Source organism: Carcharhinus amblyrhynchos, chromosome 11, assembly GCF_965287045.1.
Source record: "Carcharhinus amblyrhynchos chromosome 11, sCarAmb.v2.hapA, whole genome shotgun sequence".
NCBI classification, from domain to species: domain Eukaryota; kingdom Metazoa; phylum Chordata; class Chondrichthyes; order Carcharhiniformes; family Carcharhinidae; genus Carcharhinus; species Carcharhinus amblyrhynchos.
This window is the reverse complement of record NC_137334.1, coordinates 90,468,013-90,486,803: the sequence shown is the minus strand read 5'-3', so window position 1 is coordinate 90,486,803 and position 18,791 is coordinate 90,468,013. Positions and strand designations below refer to the sequence as shown.

Here is an 18,791-nt window from a genome sequence, read left to right as displayed (position 1 = left end):
TTACCCAGGAGGTGCTGAAATTTGTTCAGTCTCCTTGTCTAAGTGGCTTCTCTGCTTGTGCATGCTGTAGATAAACATCGCATAGACATTTGTTTTCCTCTAAACTGATCTCTGCAGTTGCATTAGGGACAGTGCTTAGGTGTAGGGACACTACTTATACTCTCTCAGGACACCATCCAGGACAAAGTTGGCAGCACGATGGCACAGTGGTTAGTACTGCTACCTCACAGTGCCAGGGACCCAGATTCAATTCCCGGCTTGGGTCACCGTCTGTGTGAAGTCTGTACATTCTCCCCATGTCTGCATGGGTTTCTCCATATACGAGGGGACATAGCTTTAAATTAAGGGGTGGTAATTATAGGACGGATGTCAGAGGTAGGTTCTTTACTCAGAGGGTAGTAAGGGCGTGGAATGCCCTGCCTGCAGCAGTTGTGGACTCGCCAACTTTAAGGGTGTTCAAATGGTCAGTGGATAGGCATATGGATAACATTGGTATAGTTTAGGTTAGAGGGTCATTAGATTGGTTCCACTGGTCGGCGCAACATCGAGGGCCGAAGGGCCTGTACTGCGCTGTAATGTTCTACATTCTCCAGTTTCCTCCCACAGTCCAAAAGACGTGCTGGTTAGGTAGATTGGCCGTGCTAAATTCTCCCTCACTGTACCCGAACAGGCGCCAGAGTGTGGCAAGTAGGGGATTTTCACAGTGACTTCATTGGAGTGTGAATGTAAGCCTACCTTGTGACACTAATAAATAAGCTTTAAATTCAGTGCAGGCTTGATAGGCCAACTGGCCTCTTTCTGTGCCCTGGGGACGCTGTGGTTCTGTGCTGCAATGACCCACTGTGTCAGCAAGCGGAGCTCTCTTTCAGACTGCGTTCCCTCCCTCCCAGGATGAAGTCAGCAGGCTAATGGAGTGAGTGTGAGAAGACAGACACCAAATGGACGATAGAGGGAGTGGGGAGGACGGAGATTAACGTGAGAAAACCATGCAAAAAGCAATGTTTTATTCAAGGGTGAAAGAGCATTTTGAATAGTATCGGCCCACGGGACAATGGTTAAGCCCTAACCCTCTCACAGACAAGGAGAGAACTTTAGGCAATTTTGAGTTTGACAAGGATATTTTCTGTTGTTGCCACGACCGTGTCAGGGTGGGCAGAGTGGGTGAGTTGTGCTTAGACTTTCCCAGCGCTCCATGTCTGCACCTGTGCTCTGAAACCAGTGCGTATTCCAAACACCAGTTACCTCAGCTGATTTGTTTAGGCCTCAGTCAATATCATTGGCCCCGCAGGGGAGATTCCCCAGGTGACGGGACCCCTTACCTGAATTGGCTTTCGTGATCTCTAACCGTGAAGGAGGAGTTGAAATGGTGAGGCTTCCTTCCTCTCTCCACCAGGTCTCTATCCTCTGCTGTAACAGTGTTGGAACATGTGGGAAAGTCAAAGGCAACCTGTCTGCCCAGCAGAGGTCCAAAAGCAGGAGGAGAGTTGCAGGGTTGGGTTCCCTTGAAAATAGACGATTGGGAGGTTTACCTGAACAGGTTGGCACAGTGGTTGGCACTGCTGTTCGTATTGTCTAACCTGCCAGCTCCAGGGATCTGGTTTCAATTCCCAGCTTGGGTCACTGACTATATGGGATTTGCACATTCTCCCCATCTCTGTGTGGGTTTCCTCCGGGCACTCCGGTTTCGTCCCAGAGTACAAAGTTAACAAAGAACAATACAGCACAGGAACAGGCCCTTCGGCCCTCCAAGCCTGCGACGCTCATGCGCCCAACTAGACCATTCGTTTGAATCCCTCTATTCCCAGTCTGTTCATGTGGCTATCTAGATAAGTCTTAAACGACCCCAGCCTGTCTGCCTCAACCACCTTGCTCGGCAGTGCATTCCTGGCCCCCACCACCCTCTGTGTAAAATACGCCCCCTGACATCTGTGTTGAACCTTGCCCCCCCCCTACCTCATTTTGAACTTGTTAGTTGGATTGGCCATGTTAAATTGCCCCTTAATGTCCCAGGATGTGTAGCTTAGGAAGATTAGCCATGGGCAATGTTTGGGGTTACGGGGATCGGGCAGGGGAAGAGGCCTGGAAAGACACTCTGTCAGAGAGTTGGTGTGGATGTAATGGGCCAAATGGCCTCTTCTGCATTGTAGGGATTGTATGAGTGAATAGAATTGGGAACTAAAAAAGGAGGAAGCCGGAGCACCTGAAGGAAACCCACGCAGATACAGGAAAATGTGCAAATTCCACACCAACAGTGACCCAAGACTGGAATTGAACTGGGGTCCCTGGCGCTGTGAGGCAGCGATGCTAACCACTATACCACCATGCCACCCTCACCTCTGCCTTCAAAGGGAGACCTCTTGATTTTAAGCCATATCCCCCTAGTTTAGTCTCCTTCAGTAGAAGAACCACCCTTCAAGTGCCCATCCTATCAAATTCCCTCAGAATTTTGTATGCTTCAGTTGATAACTAGACAAGGAAGGCTATGACGATGGGCATGTCACGTGATCAATTGGAGGAGCTGGGTGGGACTGAGACTGTGAGGGATTGGGCAGTTGGAGGTCAGAGATCAAGTGATGAAGTGATGGTGTATATCCAGCCGTAACTGGCACCCCTAACATTTCCCAATGGCTCTCTTGTTGTTGGAAGGAAGAGTTACAGAAGAAAGGCACTGTACCGTTCTGAAGGGAACTGTTGGTGTCCATGGGAGATGAAGCGAGAATCACGGCAGGGATCAAATATTCAAAAGATGGAGCCTGGATTAGTGGTAATCTAGAAAGGACAAGAAGAAACAAAGAGAAGAGAAACAAAATTAACTGATGCATCAATTTACGAGCTTCTTGCTGTGAACCTCTTCAAAGTGAATGAAAGGTTTTGCATTTGTATAGCACCAAAATGCTTTACAGTCAGTGATGTTATTGGGGAGACAAGTGATATTGTATTTCCTAAAGATATTGTCACTGGACTGGTAATCCAGAGACCCAGGGTAATGCTCGACAGGGGGGGTGGGGGGGGAGGCGTGGTGTGGATTCAAAGAGGTGATGGCTGAGTGGTATTATTGTGAGACTATTAACGAATCCTGCCATGGTACAAGGTGGAATTTTAATTCAATTTTTTAAAAAATCTGCAAGTAAGAATCTACCGATGACCATGAAACCATTCATGTAAAAACCCACCTGGTTCACAAGATCATAGAATCCCTACAGTACAGAAGGAGGCCATTTGGCCCATCGAGTCTGTAGTGACCATAGCCCAACTCAGGCCCTATTCCCATGACCTCAAACATTTAATCTGCAAATCCCCCTGAGATTAGGGGAAATTTAGCATGGCCAATCAGCCTAACCAGCACATCTTTGAACTGTGGGAGGAAACCCATACAGACATGGGGAAAAAGTGCAGACTCCACACAGACAGTGATCTGAGGCTATAATTGAGTAAGAAGTCTTACAACATCAGGTTAAAGTCCAACAGATTTATTTGGTAGCAAACACCACTAGCTTTCAGTGTGTAGCTTCTTCATCAGGTGAGTGGGAGTTCTGATCACAAACAGGGCATTTAAAGACACAAACACAATTTACATGAATAATGATTGGAATGTGAGTCTTTACAGCTAATCAAGTCTTAAAGGTACAGACAATGTGAGTGGAGAGAGCTTTAAGCACAGGTTAAAGAGGTGTGTGTTGTCTCCAGACAGGAAAGTTAGTGAGATTTTGCAAGTCCAGGCTAGTGTTGGGGGTTACAGATAGTGCGACATGAACCCAAGATCCCTGTTGAGACCGTCCTCATGTGTGCAGAACTTGGCTATCAGTCTCTGCTCAGCGACTCTGCGCTGTCATGTGTTGGGAAGGCCGCCTTGGGGAACGCTTACCCAAAGATCAGAGGCTGAATGCCCGTGACCACTGAAGTGTTCGCCAACAGGAAGGGAACAGTCTTCACCAGGCAAGACAGTTCTCTTCCTGTTGGGGAACACTTCAGTGGTCACGGGCATTCAGCCTCTGATCTTTGGGTAAGCGTTCCCCAAGGCAGCCTTCACAACACATGACAATGCAGAGTCACTGAGCAGAGACTGGCAGCCAAGTTCTGCCCACATGAGGACGGTCTCAACAGGGATCTTGGATTCATGTCACACTATCTGTAACCCCCGTGACTTGCCTGGGTTTGCAAAATCTCACTAACTGTCCTGTCTGGAGACAACACTCATCTCTTTAACCTGTGCTTAAAGCTCTCTCCACTCACATTGTCTGTACCTTTAAGACTTGATTAGCTGTAAAGACTCACATTCCAATCATTATTCATGTAAATTGTGTTTGTGTCTTTAAATGCCCTGTTTGTGATCAGAACTCCCACTCACCTGATGAAGAAGTAGTGCTCTGAAAGCTAGTGGTGTTTGGTACCAAATAAACCCGTTAGACCTGGTGTTGTAAGACTTCTTGCTGTGTTTATCCCAGTCCAACACCGGTATCTCCACATCATGGCTGGAATTGAACCCAGGTCCCTGCTGTTGTGAGGCAGCAGTGCTAACCACTGTGCCTCTTCAATGCCCTTTAAGGAAGGAAATCTGCTGTCCCTGTGCGGTCTGGCCCACATGTGAATCCAGAGACATTGCAATGTGGTTGACTCTCAACTGTTTTCCGAAACGGCTGAGTGAGCCACTCGGTTTAAGGGAAATTAGGGATGGTCAATAAATGCTGGCCAGCCAGCAATGTCCCACAGATGAATAAAAAAATAAAATCCCACCATAACAGATTGTGAAATTTGGATTCAATGCAGCTCTGGATTGGTGCCATAAAATTAATTGTGGTAAAAACCCATCTGGTTCACTAATGTCCTTACCCGGTCTGTCCTACATGTGACTCCAAACCCACAGGACTGTGGTTGACTCTCAACTGCCCTCTGAAATGGCCAAGCGTCACACTCAGTTCAGGGGCATGTAGGGATGGGTAACAGATGCTGGCCCAACCAGCGACACCCACGTCCCGTGAGAGAATTAAAAGATGTTTATTTCTGAAGGGCGGTCACTGTCGTAATGGAGGAAACATGCAGCTCAATTTGTGCACAGCAAGCTCCCACAAATGACATTATGGGTCATCAGCTTTTTTTTTGGAGATACCGGTTCAGGGATATTAGCCAAAGACCCCAGCTCCTCTTCACAACAATGGTTGTTGGGTCTTTCCTGATAACAACAACCTCTCAGTTCTGGTCACGTGCCTTGAGCCAGCCGATAACGATTAGTTTAATTACTTATCACCAATTAAAGTGTACAAAATAATGAGTGACATCGATAGGGTGGATAGGAAGGAACTTTTCCCGTTAATAGAGGGGTCAATAACTAGGGGGCAGAGATTTAAGGAAAGGGGCTGGAGATTTAGGGAAGATTTGAGGAAAACCTTTTTCACCCAAAGGATCCAGGTGGGAATCTGGAACTCGCTGCCTGAAAGGGTGGGAGAGGTGGGAACTCTCACAACACTTAAGAAGCATTTAGATGAGCTCTTGAAATTCCATAGTGTGCAAGACCTCGGACTGTGTGCTGGAAAATGGGATTAGAATAGATAAGTGCCAGCACAGACACAATGGACAGAAGGGCCTCTCGCTGAGCTGTATATCTCTATGACTTCATAAGGTGCATCTAAAATAGATGAAGTGCTTTCTGCTCTGTATATTGACAAATAATTCATTTCCTGTCATTTCCGCCGTATCTCCTTTCTCATTCACTCATTCGTGGGACGTGGGCATCGTTGGCTGGGCCAGCATTCATTGTAAGAACTCTCACAACACCAGGTTAAAGTCCAACAGGTTTACTTGGTAGCAAAAGCCACTAGCTTTCGGAGCGCTTGCTGCTTCTTCATCAGGTGACTCACCTGACAAAGGAGCAGTGATGCAAAAGCTAGTGGCGTTTGCTACCAAATATACCCGTTGGACTTTAACCTGGTTTTGTGAGAGTTCTGACTGAGTTTACCCCAGTCCAACGCCAGCATCTCCATATCAGCATTTATTGCCCATCCCGAGTTGCCTGAGGGCAGTTGAGGCTGTGACTCTGGAGTCACATGTAGGTCAGGCCAGGCAAGGACGGCAGATTTCCTTCCCCATGGAACATTAGTGAATCAGATGGGTTTTTCCAACAATGGTTTCACGATCGTCAGTACATTCTTAATTCAATATTTTTTTAAAAATTGAATTGAAATTCCACCATTGACAGGATTTATACCCAGGTCCCTGGCACATTGGGTGAGTTTGTGGATTAATAGTCTAATGATAATACCACTAGGTCAACAGCTTCCCACTTTTCTTAGCGAGGGTTGCATCCACCCAACCTACACCAAGGAACCTGGGACTTAACTCCCAGAATACACTCAAACCAGCTTGCAGGCCAGGGTCAAAGGGCAGAGATAATAGACACAGAAAGGGACAGATTACTGATAATGAACAAGAGACTAACTGTCACTGAACTGCAGTACAAGATCTAAAGGGGGGAAGTTTCAGGGTTATCAGAAAAGGGTGGGATAAATTGGATCCTTCTCCTAGAGCTGGTACGAACAAGCAATGGGCTGAATGGCTTCCTTCTGTGCTGTGAGAATCAGAGTGGTGATTTAAATATCAATGTCAGACAGAGATAAGAGAATTAATTGAACATCAACACAAAATATCATAGAATCCCTACAGTGCAGAAAGAGGCCCTTCGGCCCATCGAGTCTGCACCGACCACAATCCCACCCAGGCCCTATCTCCATACCCTTACATAACTTACCCACTAATCCCTCTAACCTAAGCATCCTAGTACACTAAGGGGCAATTTTAACATGGCCAATCAACCTAATCCACACATCTTTGGACTGTAGGAGGGAACCAGAGCAAACCCACGCAGACACGAGGAGAATGTGCAAACTCCACACAGACAGTGACCCGAGCCAGGAATTGAACCCATGTTCCTGGAGCTGTGAAGCAGCAGTGCTAACCTACTGTGCTACCGTGCCACCCAAAGGCAGCCAGTAGCAACGCAGTCAGTAATACAGAATCCCAACAGTGCAGAAGGAGGCCATTTGGCCCATCGAGCCTGCACCATCAACAATCCCACCCAGGTCCAATCCCGTAATCCCATATATTTACCCTGCTAATTCTCCTGAGGCAATTTAGCATGACTAATAAACCTAACCTGCAGATCTTTGGACTGTGGGAGGAAATTGGAGAAAACCCACACAGACAACAAAGAACAAAGAATAACCCAGCACGGGAAACAGGCCCTTCGGCCCAACGAGCCCGCGCCGCCGCATCACCCTACACCTATTCTACCCTGCGTGTCTACGAATAGAACCCTTAACTTAGCCAGATTCAGGGGGGAATAGTGTCAATTTGGTAAAACCAATCAGCCTAACAGCACATCTTTGGGGTGTGGGAGGAAACCGGAGCGCCCGGAGGAAACCCACGCAACCACAGGGAGAATGCACAAACTCCCACAGACACAGGCCCAAATCCATGTATCTGCACAGCTCGCAGTGCTAGTCACTGAGCTGTTGCGGCGCCCGTCTACCGGTCCAGGATCAAGCACACACACCGACACGAAGTACTAGGCCACTCCCGGAACTTCCAAGAGCAGCCCACGCACGACCCACTGTGTGCATGCCCCTCGTTTGACAACGAGGTGGACCTCCACCTGCAGAATAAAAGACAAAAACGTTAATCTTACAAGCCTGCTTTTCCGGTGTCTCCCGAGGTTCTAACCTTATTTAATAGCCCCTACCATAACCCTCCATCCTCGTTTCACTCATGTGTCTATCTAACTGATCCTTAAACGAGTCCAACGTTCCTGCCTCCACCACCCTACTCGGTAGCGCGTTCCATACCCCCACAACTCTCTGCGTAAAGAACCTTCCTCTCACATCCAAATTATACCTCTCCCCCCTCACCCTTAAATCATGACCTCTCGTATTTGTACCCAGTCTAGGGAGCAGTCTCTCACTATTAACTCTATCTATTCCCTTCAGTATCTTATATACCTAGACATGGGGAGAACAGGGGAATCGAACCCGGGTCCCTGTGTGTGTTAACCACTGTACCACCGTGCCGCTCCTTGACTGAAGAGGTTTGGGATCCAGGGGTTTGGAAATCAATGTGTTGGATTAAAACCCAACAACCGTCACGATACAGCAAACCAAACGTCAAGGCGCAATAAATCTGAACTGTATTTACATCAGAACTGTTAAAGTGAGTGTGTAAACCCAGCTACACTCCTGTGCAAGGGCTCAAACTGAGACCAAAGAGCAGCAGAGAGCAGGGGAAAGTGACAGTGCTTCTATTCAGACTCAGACCAGTTTTACACCACACATTTTCAATCGCGCTGTGAAGTCAAACTCCCTTTGTGTGCATGCTGAACAGGTAACGTTAACACAGTCCTGCTGCTCCCATTTGAAGACAAACATTCAGTGTTAAAGTAGTCAGCCCGAGTCAAATAACCAACGGAGCAGTCAGTTTATAACCAGCAACTCATTAACTGCATCGTCAAGACAAACCGCACACAGAAAAACCCTTCTCTATATCAGCAAGTAATTGGGAATCACCTTTTTTATTCATTCATGAGACATAGAACGTAGGACATTACAGCGCAGTACAGGCCCTTCGGCCCTCGATGTTGCGCCGACCAGTGGAACCAATCTAATGACCCTCTAACCTAAACTATTCCAATGTTATCCATATGCCTATCCACTGACCGTTTGAACGCCCTTAAAGTTGGCGAGTCCACAACTGCTGCAGGCAGGGCATTCCACACGCTTACTACCCTCTGAGTAAAGAACCTACATCCATCCTATAATTACCACCCCTTAACTTAAAGCTGTGTCCCCTCGTGTTAGCCATCACCGTCGGAGGAAAAAGGCTCTCACTGTCCACCCTATCTAACCCTCTGATCATCTTGTATTCCTCAATTAGGTCACCTCTTAACCTTCTTCTCTCTAACGAAAATAACCTCAAGTCCCTCAGCCTTTCCTCATAAGACCTTCCCACCATACCAGGCAACATCCTGGTAAACCTCCTCTGCACCCTTTCCAATGCTTCCACATCGTTCCTATAATGTGGCGACCAGAACTGTACGCAATACTCCAGGTGCAGCCACACCAGGGTTTTGTACAGCTGCAATCTGACCTCGTGGCCCTGAAACTCAATCCCGCCACCAATAAAAGCTAACACACCGTACGCCTTCTTAACAACCCTGTCAACCTGGGCATCACTGGTTGGGCCAGCATTTATTGCCCATCCCTAGTTGCCCTTGGGATGGTGGTGGTGAGCTGCCTTCTTGAATCGCTGCAATCCATGTTCTGTGGGCTGTCCCACAATGTTGTTCGGGAGAGAGTTCCAGGATTTTGACCCAGCGACCGTCAAAGAACAGTAATATATTTCCAAGTCAGGGTGGTGAATGGCTTGGAGAGGAATTTGTAGGTGGTGGTTTTCCCATGTATCTGCTGCCTTTATCCTAGATGGAAGTGGTCATGAGTTTGGAAGATGCTGTCTAAGGATCTTTGATGACATATTCAGCACCGTTCAGATTTCCTCAGAAAGTGAAGCAGTACAATTCCAAATGCAACAAGATCTGGACAATATCCAGGCTTGGGCTGACAAGTGGCAAGTAACATTCATGCCAGACAAATGCCAGGCAATGACCATCACCAATAAGAGACACTCTAACCACCGCCCCTTGACATTCAATGGCGTTACAATCACTGAATCCCCCACTGTCAACATCCTTGGGGATAGCATTGACCGTGGTAGCGGCACGGTAGCACAGTGGTTAGCACTGCTGCTCCACAGCTCCAGGGACCTGGGTTCAATTCCGGGCTCGGGTTACTGTAAGTGTGGAGTTTGCACATTCTCCTCATGTCTGCATGGGTTTCCTCTGAGTGCTTCGGTTTCCTCCCACAGTCCAAAGATGTGCGGGTTAGGTTGATTGGCCATGCTAAGAAATTGCCCCTTAGTGTCCTAAGATCCTTAAGTTAGAGGGATTAGTGGGTATAATATGTAGAGATATGGGGGTAGGGCCTGGGTGGGTTTGTGGTCGGTGCAGACTCGATGGGCCGAAAGGCCTCTTTCTGCACTGTAGGGTTCTATGATTCTAATACCAGAAACTCGATTGGACTCACCACATAAACACAGTGGCTACAAGCGCAGGTCAGAGGCTGGGAACTCTGCAGTGAGTAACTCACCTCCTGACTCCCCAAAGCCTGTCCACCATCTACAAGGCACAAGTCAGGAGTGTGATGGAATACTCCCCACTTGCCCGATGGCTGCAGCTCCAACAACACTCAAGAAGCTTGACACCAGCCAGGACAAAGCAGCCCACTTGATTGGCACCACAACCAGAAACATTCAATCCCTCCACCACTGATGCTCAGTAGCAACAAGATGCACTGCAGCAGTTCAGCCTTTGGGGATCATATTTGGTCTGTGGATATCAATCCTTTCTGATTTGGTTTGATTTATTATTGTCACAGATAGTGGGAGCCTGAGGAACCAGGACACAATGATGGAACAGACCAACCTCTGCACATTCTGCCATGAGATTTAGCAGGCTGCTAACGAGCTGTAGAGTGGAAGCCTGGGCATGTTCATCCAACATGATGCCCAGCGGGAATCACGCCAACTTTCCTGCCCGCCACCGCACTCAATCTTCTGAATGGAAATTTTGTTAGGACAGGATCGGTCGTGGTCTCACAGAACGGCGGAACTGGAGCACCGAGCGGTCTGCGTCTGTTCCTGTCTTCATGAAGTACATCCATCAAAATCCACCAGAATCACATCCCTCCAAAATCCCTCGGGCAGTTCAGCCCCTCGAGTCTAATCTCCCATCCAGTTAGAACCTGGCTAATCTGAGATGCATAAACCCAACAAAAACCTAAAATGGAAGCTTAGAGGTTGGGTGGCATGGTGGCACGGTGGTTAGCACTGCTGCCCCACAGCGCCAGGGACCCTGGTTTGATTCAGGCCTCAGTTCACTCTCTGTGTGGAGTCTGCACGTTCTCCCCGTGTCTGTGTGGGTTTCCCCCAGGGGGTCCAATAGAAACATAGAAGATAGGAGCAGGAGGAGGCCATTTGGCCCTTCGAGCCTGCTCCACCATTCATCACGATCATGGCTGACCATCCAACTCAGTAACCTAATCCTGCTTTCTCCCCATAACTTTCAATCCCATCTGCCCAAAGTGTTATATCCAACCACCTCTTGAATACATTCAATGTTTTGGCATCAACTACTTCCGGAGGTAATAAATCCATGGGCTCACTATTCTATGGGTGAAGAAATATCTACTCATCTCCGTCCTAAATGGTCCACCCTGAATCCTCAGACTGTGACCCCTGGTTCTGGACTTCCCCAACATTGGGAACATCCTCCCTGCATCTACCCTGTCTAGTCCTGTTCGAATTTTCCTCCCACATTCCAAAGATGTACAGGTTGGGTTGATTGGCTGTGCTAAATTGCCCCTCAATGTCAAGGTGGACTGGGGTAAATGTGTGGGATTACAGGGATAGGGCCTGGGTGGGATTACTGTGGGTGCAGGCTTGATGGGCCGAATGGCCTCTTCCTGCACTGTAGCGATTCTATGATTAGTGCCTCATCTTTCAATCACATCCCATTGCTGAATGCAACTCTTGTTCTTTCCTCCTATCCCCCACTCCCTTCCATTTCCCCACCCCATCTCTGCCTTTGTCTAAAACCTGTTCCATCCCGAACCTTGTCCGGTCCTGAAGAATGGGTGAAAAGCTGAACCCCGGATTCTGGTTTTCTCTCTCTGTGTAGACACTGCCTGACCTGCTGAGTCTTTCCAGCACTTTCCGCTCATATTTCAGATTTCCATCAATGACTCAGTCCACAGCCTCATCAACCCCTTTTGAGGGAGAAGGTTCTGGATTTCCATTACCCTTGGTGCTCTGGGCAACCTGACCCTAACCTCATTTCCCTCTCCATCGCCCACCCGACCACCCCAAACCCACCCCACCCTCACAACCCCACCCTGCAAAAGAGGACCTCGCTTCTCTCTTTCCACACCATTGAAGCTTTTTCTCAACCACCTCAATCACATCACCAACTGCACAGAAGGGAATTCTTAAGTGAGAGTAATGAGCATTATAAAACCTGATTACCTGCAGCCCAGGGTAGTTTGCAGCAGTGTGGAGACACCAGAGGCGAAGAGGCTGGTGGCTATCAGCTGGTAGCCATGCTGACGGGTGCGCTGGTCCGATGGGAGGGCATCGATGAGGAGGCAGTGGACAGTTTGTATGAGTGCCGCCTGCACCAACACATGCTGAGGATAGAGAAAGATAATTACTGCGATAGATTGACCAATTACTGAAGCATTTAGACAGCATCTGTGAAATCTAGCAAGGCTGCTTTCAGGGGTGGAATCCATGTAGGGATTTGGTTTGATTTATTATTGTCACATACAGTGAAAAGTATTGTTTCTTGCACACTACGCAGACAAGGCATACTGTTAATAGAGAAGGAAAGGAGAAAGTGCAGAATTTAGTGTTATAGTCCTAGCTAGGATGTAGAGAAAGATCAACTTAATGCGACTTAAGTCTGATGGCAGCAGGGACGAAGCTGGTGATTGTCGAGCGATGTTCATTCATCCGTTGTCGTAGCGTCTGCATGGTCTCCCCAATGTACCATGCTTCGGGACACCCTTTCCTGCAGTGTATCAGGTAGACAACGTTGGCCGAGTTGCAAGAGTATTTTCTGTGTACCTGGTGGATGGTGTTCTCACGTGAGATGATGTCATCCATGTCGATGATCTGGCATGTCTCTTCTTGAGTCCTTGGTACGTGACCTTAGACTTTTGTATCTTTTTCCCAATGGAAAAATGTAGAAGACAGTATATCCAGTGTGCGTGGGGTCCTTTATTATGCCAGGGCCATCCCCAAACCCCCACTTCTTGCCTTCAAACAACCGCACAACCTCAAACAGACCATTGTCCGCAGCAAACTACCCAGCCTTCAGGAGAACAGTGAACACAACACCACACAACCCTGCCACAGGAACCTCTGCAAGACATGCCGGATCATCGACATGGATGACATCATCACACATGAGCATACCATCCACCCGGTACACGGTACATACTCTTGCAACTCGGCCAACATTGTCTACCTGATACGCTGCAGGAAAGGATGTCCCTAGGCATGGTACATTGGGGAGACCATGCAGACGCTATGACAACAGATGAATGAACACCCTCGACAATCACCAGGCGAGACTGTTCCCTTCCTGTTGGCGAACACTTCAGTGGTCACGGGCATTCGGCCTCTGACCTTCGGATAAGCATTCTCCAAGGCGGCCTTCACGACACACGACAGCGCAGAGTCGCTGAGCAGAGACCGATAGCCAAGTTCCGCACACATGAGGACAGCCTCAACCAGGATCTTGGGTTCATGTCGCACTATCTGTAACCCCCCATCACTTGCCTGGGTTTGCAAAACCTCACTTACTGTACTGTCTGGTACATTCCTCATCCCTGGAACCATTCTTGTGAATCCTTTCTGCACTCTCTCCACTGCCTTCACATCTTTCCTAAAGTACGTGATCCACAATTGGATCTGGTTTGATCTGATTTATTATTGTCACAAGTATTGGGATACAGTGAAAAGTATTGTTTCTTGCATGCTAAACAGACAAAGCATACCTTTCATACAGTAAATGGGGAGAAGGGAAGGAGAAGGCGCGGAATATAATGTTACAGTCATAACTAGGGTGTAGGGAAAGATCAGCTTAATATAAAGTAGGTCCATTCAAAAGTCTGAGGGCAGCAGGGAGGGATAGAGGCGGCATGCAGGGAAGAGAACAGGTTGTTGGTGATCTGGACATTTAGAAACTTGAAGCTTTTGACCATTTCCATTTCATCCCCGTTGGTGTAGATGGGCATGTCTTCCACTTCCTGAAGTCGATGATTACCTCCTTTGTTTCACTGACATTGAACGAGAGGTTATTGTCGTTGCACCAGTTCACCAGGTGTAATATTCTAGCTGAGGTTGAACCAGTCTTTCATACAAGTCCAGCGAAACCTTGCTTTTGAACTCTGTGCCCCTGTTAATGAAATCTAGGATATTGTATTAAACTGCGTTTAAATCTCTTTAAGCTAACCTTTGCGATATGCCATTCTTCACATTCCTGACCTAATATTAACTCAATCATTTTCAATGAGAGGCATGGCCGTGATGCAGATGAATGGTTAACACAGGCATGTTAATATCACATGAATCATACCATTCAAGAGGTGATTTGGGCATCACTTTGATAAGGGAAAGGGCAAGGACCCTTTCCAGTAACTGGGGAGCAATTAATGATTGGCAGAGAATAAGAACACAAGTAGACGAGAGCAGGCCATTTGGCCCTTTAAATATGTTCCCCCATTCAACAAGATCCCATAATTCCCCGAGAACCCAAGAATCTGTCCATCTCACAGTCTTAAATATATTCAACGATGGAGCATCCATAATCCTCTGGTTGAGAATTCCAAAGATTCACAACCCTTTGAGTGAAGAAATGAATCCCCTAAATGATCAGCTCCTTATCCGAGACTGTGCCCCCGTGTTTTAGATTCACCAACCAGTGTGGAAAGCAATCTCACAACATCCACCCTTTCAAACACCTTCAGAATCATATAGGTTTCAATGAGATCACCTGTCATAGAGTCATTGAGGTTTACAGCATGGAAACAGGTCCTTCAGCCCAACTTGTCCTTGCTGCCCTTTCTTTAACTAGTAAGCTAGGCCCAATTGCCCGCATTTGGCCCATATCCCTCTATACCCATTTTACCCATGCAACTGTGTCAATGCTTTCTAAAAAAATTGTACCCGCCTCTGCTACTTCCCCTGGCAGCTTGTTCCAGACACTCACCACCCTCTGTGTGAAAAAATTGTCCCTCTGGACTCTTTTGTATCTCTCCCCTCTCACCTTAAACCTATGCCCTCTAGTTTTAGACTCCCTTACCTTTGGGAAAAGATATTGACTATCTAGCTGATCTATGCCCCTCATTATTTTATAGGCCTCGATAAGATCACCCCTTAGTCTCCGACGCTCCAGGGAAAAAAGTCCCAGTCAATCCAACCTCACCTTATAACTCAATCCATCAAGTCCTGGTAGCATCCTAGTAAATCTTTTCTGCGCTCTTTCTCGTTTAATAATATCCTTTCTATAATAGGGTGACCAGAACTGCACACAGTATTCCAAGTGTGGCCTTACCAATGTCTTGTACAACTTCAACAAGACATTCCAACTCCTGTATTCAATGTTCTAACCAATGAAACCAAGCATGCCGAATGCCTTCTTCACCACTCTGTCCACCTGTGAATCCACTTTCAAGGAGCTATGAACCTGTACCCCTAGATCTCTTTGTTCTATAACTCTCCCCAATGTCCTACCATCAACTGAATAAATCCTGTCCTGATTCAATCTACCAAAATGCATCAGCTTGCATTTATTCTCCTAAACTCCAGAGATGTAAACCCAAGTTACTCCGTCTCTCTTCATAGGGCAATCCCTTCACCTTAGGGACCATTCTAGTGAATCTTCACTGTATCACCTCCAATGCATGAGGAATCTGCGGAGACCTAAACTGCATGCACTACTCCAGACTGGTCACACCAAAACCCTACACAACTCTGGCAATACTTCTTTATCCTTGTACTCCATTGCCCTTCCAGCAAGGCCAACATGTCACTTAGCTTCCTAATTGCTTGCTGTGTCTGCATGATAACTTTCTGTGTTCCTTGTGCCAATACACCCACACGCTGTTTGAACATCAAAATCACGAGCTGTAATTTGTGCACAGCAAGATCCCACAGGCTAGGAGCAAGCAACAAATGCTCATCCCCAAAGAAGGTGCATAGAATCCCTACAGTACAGAAGGTGGCCATTCAGCCCATCGGGCCTGTGCCAACCACAATCCCACCCAGGCTCTGTTCCTACAACCCCACATGTTTACCCTACTCATCCCCCTGACACTAAGGGGCAATTTTTACCTTGGCCAATCAACCTAACCTGCGCATCTTTGGACTGTGGGAAGAAACCAGAGCACCCGGAGGAAACCCACGCAGACGTGGGGAGAACGTGCAAACTCCGCACAGACAGTGACCTGAGGCCGGAACTGAACCCGGGATCCTGGCACTGTCAGCACTACCTGTACCCTGAACACAAATATTTTCTTTGAAGCATAGAATCTGTGCAGATGCCTGCGCGTGAGTCACGGCAGGATTGCTGTGTGTACAATACTACTCAGGCATGAAGCGAAATGTCATTCAGTAATCACAGAGTGAATTATTACAAGCCAGCCAGATAAACAAGTCAATGGACAAATCTGTACACAGTGGGCTGAATTTTCCAGCCCTTTCCACTGATGGGATCCTCCGCTCTCGCCAATGATGATCCCCTTCGGTAAGTTCCCCGGCTGCGCCGCTGGTAAACAGCGCAAAATGGCATTGACGGTGGGTGGAATCGGTGGATCCCACTGCTGGCCAATGAATTGGCGCCTTGATCGCTGGAAATCACGCCTTCGGGGGGGGAAGGAGAAAATTCCCACCCAATGAACGAAGCAGCTACAGCCTTAAATCAACAACAACTTGTTGCATTTGCGTAGTGCCTGTAATGTAGCAATGACGCGGTGCAAAGCTTTTTAGAGGAGCAGTTTCGAAGAACATCTGGCACGTAAGAAGGGGTGACCTAAAGTTTGGTCAAAGGTGAGGATTTTGAGGAATGTCTTAAGAACATAAGAAATAGGAGCAGAAGTAGCCATCTAGCCCCTCGAGTCTTAAAGGAGAAAGAGATTTGGAGAGGTTCGGGGAGGGAGTTCCAGAGCCCAGGCACTGCACAGCAGGGGGCATGGTTGCCAATAGTGGAGTACGGGGGACACGTGCACGGCTGGCATCTCTCGGTCTAACGCTTCCCTACCTGCACGGCAAACAGCGTGCTGAGGATCCAGGGAGGCTGGCTGTGGAATGGGTACCTGGCGATTTCCGCCTCCCTCTTCGGGACTTGCTCCGTGCTCCCTTTTCCTTCCATGGTTCCCGCCCACTTCCTCACTTCTCACCAGACCCTGACATTGCGTGACCGCTCAGGGCTTCCCGATGGCTTGTGTTACAGACAAAGCTGAGTGTGAGAGACGAAGGGAGAATGTGTGCGCGCAAGACGGAAAGAGAGGGAGAGAGAGAAACGATTGGCTGATCTCTGGAGCATGTGGATGAAGACTGCTTGACCTTTGTCTATTCAGAGTGCTGTTGATTGGAACTAGTCAAGGATAAATTTAACATTAACCCGGGTGATCCAATTGGATAGACTCTGCTTATTTTACTGCTCATTAGAGGCATCCCTACTTTGCACTTAATGGTACGATTAACTACATCAGGATGATAACTAAGTTAAGAGCATTGTCCCTGGTTGAATCTCTGTTGTTAATCTGTCTGCCTTATCACACTCTCCAAAAGTTATCTAGAACCTGGGGAATGGGTGACATTTAATTGTAAACTGATTACAGACTTTAGCCACTGCCTCACACCAAACAAACACACCACCTTCCATTTATATGGTCCTCTTAACAGAAAATAAAAGCAAATTATTGGGGTTGCTGGAATCTGAAACAAAAATAGAAAACGCTGGAAAATCTCAGCAGGTCCGACAGCATCTGTGGAGAGAGAATAGAGCCAGTTTAGCAAGACATTGGTAAGGCCACACTTGGAATACTGTGTGCAGTTCTGGTCACCCTATTGTAGAAAGGATATTATTAAACTAGAAAGAATGCAGAAAAGATTTAGTCGGATGCTACCGGGACTTGATAGTTTGGTTATAAGGAGAGATTGGATAGACTGGGACTTTTTCTCTGGGGCGTAGGATGCTGAGGGGTGATCTTATAGAGGTCTATAACATAATAAGAGGCGCAGATCAGCTAAGTAATCAGTATCTTTTCCCAAAGGTAGGGGAGTCTAAAACGAGAGGGGATAGGTTTTAAGTGAGAGGGGAGAGGTACAAAAAGGTTCAGAGAGGCAATTATTTCACACAGAGAATGGTGAATGTCTGGAACAAGCTGCCAGAGATAGTAGTAGAGGTGGGTACAATTTTGTCTTTTAAGAAGTGTTTAGACAGTTACATGGGTAAGATGGGTAGAGAGGGATATGAGCCAAACATGGGCAACTGGGACTAGCTTCAGGGTTTAAAAAAAAAGAAGGGCAACCTGGACAAGTTTGGCCGAAGGGTCAGTTTCTACTCTGTAAACTTCTATGACTCTGTGACTCTATGACACTGTTTCAAGTCTTTGATTTGATTTATTATTGTCACATGTATCAGCACACATTGTTTCTTGAGCACTATGCAGACAAAGCCATTCATAGAGAAGGAAAGAAGAGAGCTCAGAATGTAGTGTTACAGTCATAACTAGAGTGTAGAGAAAGAGCAACGTAATGCAAGGTAGGTCCGTTCAAAAGTTGATGGCGGAAGGGAGAAAGCTGTTCTTGAGTTGGTTGGTACATAACCTCAGATTTTTGTATTTTTTCCCTGATGGAAGAAGATGGAAGAAAGAATGTTTGGGTGCGTGGGATCCTTAATTATGCTGGCTGCTTTTCCAAGGCAGTGGGAGGTGTAAACAGAGTCTGTGGATAGGAGGCTGGTTTGTGTGATGGATTGGGCTACATTCACAACCTTTGTTAGTTTCTTGCAGTCTTGGGCAGAGCAGGAGCCCAGACCAAACTGTGATACAACCAGAAAGAATGCTTTGTATGGTGCATCTATTAAAGTTGGTGAGAGTCATAGCTAAATGCCAAATTTCCTGAGTCTT

At 47.3% G+C, this 18,791-nt stretch overlaps 1 protein-coding gene across 1 annotated transcript in view; it reads right to left on the bottom strand.

Annotated features, from left to right (window-relative positions):
• The window catches only part of slc23a3 (solute carrier family 23 member 3), a 71,368-nt gene extending 54,168 nt beyond the window's left edge, over positions 1-17,200 (bottom strand). The window contains exons 1-3 of the mRNA XM_080198322.1: positions 16,916-17,200; positions 12,118-12,278; positions 2,675-2,769 (exon numbers count right to left, since the gene is read on the bottom strand). Coding sequence (XP_080054448.1) covers positions 2,675-2,769; positions 12,118-12,278; positions 16,916-17,026 — 367 coding nt within the window. The 5' untranslated portion in view covers positions 17,027-17,200. The remainder of the gene's footprint in view (positions 1-2,674; positions 2,770-12,117; positions 12,279-16,915) is intronic.
• Between the last annotated feature and the right edge of the window lie 1,591 nt (positions 17,201-18,791).